We start from the raw sequence: 2,852 nt of genomic DNA on the forward strand, positions 1-2,852 counted from the left end.
ACTTCTGCAGCTCCATTCACTCACAAAAAATTAATTAATATTTTTAGACATTTAAGTATATGAATCACAAGAGAAGATGCTTTATTTTAATTCGACCCTGTTACTTACTCGAAATAAAGGCAACTTGAAGCTGATGCTGATAATCTTGTCTCCCACAGTTTTCCTCATTTGATGCTAAACCCACAAATATTGTGCCTGGCAGACTCTGCTACGCCTGTTTCCAGTGACACTAGCTCCATATTGGAAGGCACACCCCTTCTAACACGGGAACTGTTCCCATGTTAATAACAAATTCCTCATTATTATAATATTGGGCTGTGGATGTTGATTCCATAATCAAAGAAGTCTCTGTTGTCTTTTTATCTAATATCAATACTAGATGCCCCATCAGAGCATAGAAACAACCTCCAAGGGAAGCTGGTGCCATTGGTCCTGTGGCTGATGTAACAATCACTATGATGACCTGTGCCTCAGTCACTGTAATAAATACCACTCTCCTGCCAAGAGGTGCCACTGGGCCCAGAGAAAGACCTGTGAGTGTGCATGGTGCCACTTTGTCCCATGGCTGAAGATGGTTTGCCAAAAATTTATTCTCAACCTCCAACAGAAAGCAATAAAACAACACCTGAAGCAACCATTCCCTTTGAGACTGACAACATTATTCCTAGATCAGAAACAACCATTACTTCAGAAGGAGACCACATTACTTCCATAAGTGACTGCATGCTAGAAAGTGATTTTTCAACAACTACAAGCAACAAGCTTTCATCTCCAAAGAAAAGACTAAATTCAGAAGGTAATGTGGACTCCCACATGAAGTCATCAACCCATCTGGAAAAAGAAATTACAACTCTGACAGGTGTCCCACACTCCACGACTAATGACTCTATTACTGAAAATTTCATTGCAGTGAAAATAGGTGATTTCTCATCTCCAGTCACTTCTGTTTCTTTAATAGATTTTTCTTCTAACATGGCAAAAGAAGATATTTTCTTGGAGGTAACTGAACCAGGAGATAAAGATGTGTCAATAACTTCTGATGTCACTGGCTCACTAAAGAAAAGCACCACCAAAGTTACTGACACCTCTGTCCTTTCAGTTGAGAAGGATGGACTTGACCTCAATAATTATAGTTCCTCAGTTAAACCTGACGTCACTACTGATGAGGCTGTCCACATCACTGACTCCTCTATTTCTAAGACTGAAGTTTCTCTCACTGCTGAAAAAAACTTCACCACTATTACAGACAGAACTGCCCTTACAGAGGAGAAAATAACTAAAGTTGACTTACCTCTTCCGGAAGATGACCCCAATGCTGTGTCTAAACTATCTGACTCAGATGAGGAAAAGCTCATCACTGTGTTTGAACTTACTACCACTGCCGAAAGAGATGAAGATAATGCAGAAGATATCCTGCTATCTGGTGATGAGTCTATGGATGGAGTCAATGTTTGGATGGAGAAAGATTTTGCCAATGAAGCAGAGAACCATCCTGTTTTGCTTACTGCTGTTGAATCCAGGTATGACTTTGTTATTCCTAAATCAGTAGATAGGAACCTCATGGAAGATTCATCTCCTACAACAAAAGAAGATTTGCCTGAAAATAGTAAAATGGAATTTGTAACTAAGGCCACTGAGGCATTTTCCAAAACAACCCCTGATCTAGATACCCCAAGCCAAACTTAAGACTCTTTTACAACTGAAATGGGTGTCTTTAAACTCCTGAAAGAAGAACCACATGAGTTCCTGATTTGAAAGCAACAAAAAGATGCCACGTAGAATTGTGCAATAGCCTAGACAGCTAATTTTCATATCTAGGAAGTTTGTCCAGCATGCAAAAAGGTTAATGAAAAGAAGAATGTGGTCATTTAAGGCAAGTATTGGACTTAGCAAACACAGATGCTAAGAATAGAGGTCATGCAACAGAGCATGTCTAAGGAAACTTACAAACCTGGGCAGTACAAGTTCCCCTAGTCTCACAAAGTTTAACAGAGTTATCCAATAATTGTTTTAATATAAAATCTTTAACCCCAGTCTTCAGGGATATGAAGAGAGAACAATAAGGAAAGCTCACTTTCTGCTACATTGAACAATTTATGTCATTTCAGTTAATACTCAATTGCATAATTTACTGTGAATTAAAGAGAATCAAATTAATAACATCTCAAAAAATACTCTAGTATTAAAATATATAAAGCCTATTATTAACAGAGTTTTTCATTAGTATGTAACCAATAATTCTCATCTATTAAAACTATATAACTGCAATCTTCACTCACATAAGAATTAAGGCTCTTCAGTAATTGTTTTATAACCACACATAAGAAACATAAATATTCCAGATTTCTACAATATGTTGTATGAAAACTAAGACAAAATTATATTTTATAAATTTGTACATTTGTCAAAAACAGTATTGTATGTGAATGTATGAATCAACTTCCCTTTTTAAAATTTCTTTCCTGAATATTTGTCAATTTTTTTCAGGTCTTAAATACTGGTATGGCACTCCTATGCTTTGGTTAGCAATTCAAGGACATATATCTTCATCCTTTTCTGACAGACTTTTGAAATCTGTCTGTTTCACTTTGTTGATTTTTCTTCAATAAATCTTGACAGCAACTGATTTACTGTGTATAGGTGTGTTTGATGTTCTAGTACAGAAATTCTCAAATTAGGAGGGATGTTAAGTAAAATAAAAAGTTACTGGTTATTTTTAAAAAAACTTAGCTCTGGATACCAGGAATAGAATTATTCTATAGAGACTCATAATTTTATTATATATCAAAAAAACACTAGCTGAATAGTAAATGTCACATATGAGAGGTGGGGGTAATTGGGAGGAATAGAGA

The 2,852-nt window shown here is 36.1% G+C and overlaps 1 protein-coding gene across 1 annotated transcript; it reads left to right on the forward strand.

Annotated features, from left to right (window-relative positions):
- The first annotated feature begins 543 nt into the window (after positions 1–543).
- CABS1 (calcium binding protein, spermatid associated 1) lies at positions 544–1,686 on the forward strand. Its single transcript, XM_037145870.2, has one exon. It carries the CDS (start codon positions 544–546, stop codon positions 1,684–1,686), a length of 1,143 nt encoding a protein of 380 aa, XP_037001765.2.
- The last annotated feature ends 1,166 nt before the right edge of the window (positions 1,687–2,852 follow it).

This window comes from Artibeus jamaicensis, unplaced genomic scaffold, assembly GCF_021234435.1.
Source record: "Artibeus jamaicensis isolate MK-2021 breed Jamaican fruit bat unplaced genomic scaffold, CSHL_Jam_final scaffold_1031, whole genome shotgun sequence".
NCBI classification, from domain to species: Eukaryota; Metazoa; Chordata; class Mammalia; order Chiroptera; family Phyllostomidae; genus Artibeus; species Artibeus jamaicensis.